The sequence below is a fragment of the Octopus bimaculoides genome, chromosome 25 (assembly GCF_001194135.2).
Source record: "Octopus bimaculoides isolate UCB-OBI-ISO-001 chromosome 25, ASM119413v2, whole genome shotgun sequence".
Lineage (NCBI taxonomy): Eukaryota > Metazoa > Mollusca > Cephalopoda > Octopoda > Octopodidae > Octopus > Octopus bimaculoides.
Genome location: NC_069005.1, coordinates 15,734,177 through 15,738,784, shown reverse-complemented (window position 1 = coordinate 15,738,784; position 4,608 = coordinate 15,734,177). Strand labels below are relative to the sequence as shown.

At 36.2% G+C, this 4,608-nt stretch overlaps 1 protein-coding gene across 12 annotated transcripts in view; it reads left to right on the top strand.

Annotated features, from left to right (window-relative positions):
• Positions 1-4,608, top strand: part of LOC106877382 (RIMS-binding protein 2) — an 888,511-nt gene that overhangs the window by 502,023 nt on the left and 381,880 nt on the right. For all 12 annotated transcript variants that reach the window (XM_052976546.1, XM_052976547.1, XM_052976545.1 and 9 more), the window contains one exon: positions 453-557. In XM_052976546.1, coding sequence (XP_052832506.1) covers positions 453-557 — 105 coding nt within the window. The remainder of the gene's footprint in view (positions 1-452; positions 558-4,608) is intronic.

Sequence of the window (4,608 nt, the reverse complement as noted above, 5' to 3'; positions counted from 1 at the left end):
ATTCTTTCACTAGCCCACTTTCAGACATGTGTATATTTATCTGGAGTTTTCGGTAGTTTTTTTTAAGGTATTGGCATTTCAAGCATGCTGGAGATAGGTCGTTTTTGCCCTAGATCCCTTGATATAATTATTTACATATGTACATTATTATCAATTTAACATATAAATTGCCTATAAATTGTTATAGCATACTGACTACCTGAAAAATATCATTAACGTGATTTTCATCCTTATATTCTCTATATATATACACATATACTTTCAGTTATGCCTCACCAGTAATGAAAGAACCATTCTCCATCCTGAAAATATAACATTGTTGCATGTATTTGCATGCATATAATATATATATATATATCATTGCATGTATGAATCAGTATGTTTTGACTTACCTATTTATAAATATATATGTATAAAATGATATATATATGTATGTATATTTTTTATTTCAGGATCTTCAGAAATCTGATGAGCAGTTGAGAATCCTTGATGCTGAACATAAACAGACTTTGCAGAAACTGTCAATGAAAAATGAAGAAATTAAAAAATTAGATGAAGTAGGTTTACTTTCATTACTTTGTTAAAAAAATTTTAATTTCTGTTTCCATTTTTGTGTGTAATTATATATATATATATATATATATATATGTATGTATTTCTCTGTCCCACTAGACTGGTAGGAGAACAGGTGACTGGCAGATTTCCTGAAGTTAGTATTACAGATCATAAGATCATTTTCATCACAGAACTCCAGTAACCTGGTTCCTTCCTCATTGCAGGAATCAAATCTGTTGCCACATGTAAGCTCATGGATGTTGTCCAACATCACCGTTGAAATAGTCAACTACAAAGAGAAGGTCCCTGTTATTCATCGACAAGGCAGTCTGCAAGACATAAAAACAAATATATATATATATATATATATATATATAAAACAACAAAAATATGGATAAAGAAAATCACATCTTTAATTATAGAATTCACCTTACAAAACCAACAATTGTTTCTGTTGCATCAACATATTTAGATACAGAAAATATCATTCATATTAATGTATCTGAAAATACACGTTGACACAACATTTTCAAGGTGATACAAAAGTAGTTAAATTCAAATTGAACATGAACATGTACAAAAAGAACATTAAGAAGAATGTAATCTAAGAAAACCTTTTTGTGTTCAGCTCTATGTAACATCAGTAGATAACAAAAGAATAAAAACCAAATATATGAATTCTACATTACGACAATTAGAAACAAAAAGATTCTACATCTTGACAATTAGTTAAATATTTGTTTAATATAGTAAACTGTTTTAGAAAAATTATGCTTATTATTATATAATATATGAAAAGCAATTATAATTAAGAACTGAAATATTTAAATACCTTCTGAAGTTTATGAAATAGCATTAAAATTTAGTAATATTTATTTAGAAATAATTATATACACTGAACTCAAAAGAAACACAAGACGTGTATGACTGAAATATGTTTTAATTTCAATATGTCAGAAATAAATTTTGATAAATCTGAGAGTCAATTTCTTGGATGCATTTTCACCACAGTCTATGGGTTCTTGTCATGTGTTCTGGTAGTGGGTGGATCCAGCACATCAAGATTGTAGGGCGTGACATGTCCAATACCATGTATGCCCTCCCTGGGTATTCAAAACAGCCATATACCATCAGTACTTGGAGTACATGAGGCAGTTTGCAAAAGCCATTGGCACCTGTGCCCATACCCTGAGGAAAGCTGCCTCCAGTTCCACATGAGTTCTTGACCTTGGGACCACCTGGTTCAGCCATCTCTAGATTTCCTCCCACAGGTGTTCAATTGGGTTCAAATCCAAGCTGAGAGCCAACCATGGCATGGTTCTGATGTTGTGCTGATACAGGAAGTCCATGGTGACTCTGGCCGTGTTGGAGGGAGCATTGTCCTGTTGGAACATGTGGCTATGGTGATGCGCAAAGAAGGGGACAATGTGAGGTCTTAGGATCTGGTCAACATAGCGCTGTGCTGTGATGCCATTCCCTCTGCCTGCACCAACATTTTGGAACACATGGGGCCCAGTTCTCTGATTCAGGCCTGTAGCATCCCAAACCATGATGCTTTGGCCACTCCACACATCTCTCTCCATGACACGTGTCTCTGTAGCATTCACCCTCCTTCACCACACCCTCACTCTGCCATCTGAGGTGGAAACGTAGTACCAGCTCTCGTCAGAAAAGACTGTCAACTGCCATTGTTGATGCCATCAATGTCGGTGCAGTGTAGCCCACTGTAGTTGTGCCTGACGGTGGTGAGCAATAAGGACAGGCCCTCGAGCAGGATGGACGACAATGCAGGTTGTTGGCAGCCAGTTGATGTCATACCATGTAGTCACTGATGGATCGCTGTCCAGTACCAATGGTCTCGCAAGCTGTCACACTGGCTAGTCTGAAGCAATCATGGAGGAGTTGCAGATGAATGAAGCAGTCCTGCCTGGGCATGGTCACTCAGGGACACCCTCTGCAGGCACAATCTGCAGTACTGTTGGTGGTGTTGTATCACTGTTGCAGGTGATAAATGGACATTGTAAGCTTTCACAATGACCAGGGCATGCTGTCCTATTTGTTTTCTCTGCACTGCTGACAATCGGGTCATACCTGATGTGTCCAAATTACAAATGCTAGAAATGTGGTTCAAATTGATTTTTATACCCATAACCGCCACGAGTTGCACGTGCATTTCAGTTTTCATGACAGTTGTTTGCGACTGCAACCCACGGCATTCAGTGCAGCTATGTTTTGTTATCTTGTTACAGGGAAAGTCAAAAAGTTACCTGCAATTTGGGTCTCAGCCATAAACCAGCATGTCTTGGAATATTTACACTTACATCCCCAAAATAAATTTTCAGAATTTACCATATAAAAGTGACATTTGAAAAAAATCGTGTTTTCTTTTGCCGTTCAGTGTAATACATTTCTTCAAGGCAAAGATCACATTTAAAATTGCCGATATTCTACAATGGTGCATAACTAATAATGGACCACTTTAAATCATATGTAATGTTCCTCTCATTTAAATCCCAAATGCACTTACTAAGATTTGTAGAATTACTGTTTCTTCTATACTTAAATGAATGAGAATGATTATGAAATCTAGATTTCCAAATTGTAGCAGATGAACCTGTGTAATAATACTTATGATCCTTTGTTATTATCTTACATTGATACATTATATTTTTCTTTAAACACTGATTTTCTAAAGGAATTCACTTGTATTTGGCACTCATGGTTAAAAGAATTCCTACTAGTCCTCCTCTCAAAATTAGGTGTTAAGGCAGGATTATTATTATTATTAATGATTTTAAAACTAGGCTTTAACTGTATTATCAGAGTCAGAATTACTTTTACTTAAAGAAGCTAATTCAGGGAAATTATCATTAGAGCTAATTTCACAATTCCCACTATCGATTTTACTCTTGTTTACAGATTTTTGAGTTGAGATATTCCCTAATTTTCCATTCATTATGTGCTGCTATAATCTCAGCTAAATTTCTTTTGATTGAATATGGAGATTGTATTCTATAGCAATTAAATAATTTCCCATATTTACTTGAAGGTGGGAAATATTTATCTAGTGCAGCTATGAAGAAATCAGAAAATGTGAAGTTGATATAATACTAACTGCTAGGAAAACCATGATTGAATCCAATGGAAAGTACTGGGCTAGAACCTGATACACCTAATTATTTCAACATTACTATGGGGACCAGTGACTCAGCTCAAGTAACCAATTTAGTGGGTATTTGTATTCTTAATTGTATACATAGGGAATTTACTGAGTTAGGGGGTGGATATAGAGATGATGCACTATTCACTATATATAATATCTACTAAGGTTGACTTAGAAAGTTCCTAAAAACATCTTTTCAAATTCTTTAAACATCTTGGTCTCCCTATCTCAATAGAAAATGATTATACATAGGTTAACTTCCTTAATGCTACTCTGGACTTAAGCACATGCATACACCTAAGTGATGCATCAAATTTACCCGCCCTGTTTATTTCTACACCTTGGTCTTTTGGCTTGGCTCTTCTTTAGCAGATTTCACTCTGTTGCTAGTAAACCATTTGGATCATTTCAGTGGTTCACTCTATGCCCACAATGTTCCTGTTGACTTTCACATAACATTCAGATTGACTCCCATGAGCTCCAGTATCACTCATCTGACAAGACCCACAAAAAGTGTCATAACCTTTCTCTTCCTCTTCTCCCCATCTCCCTCTTCCCTACCTCTTTCCCTCCTCGTCCTTCTCTTCACCTCCTCCTCTTCCTTCTCCTCATCTTCTCACTCACTCCTCTTCCTCCTTCTCTTTCCCGTTCACCTCCTCCCCTCCCTTTCTCATGCAAACAAACACAAAAACTTATATTCCTGTGCAAAGTCTTTTTGGAAAAAGCAAATTCATGCTGTCTACATGTAGGCATATAAAGTGTTTGCATATTTGTGCGAAATGCACACACACACATGCACACATACATGCATACACACATATACACACACACACACAAACACACACACACACACACACACACACACACACACACACACACACACACACACA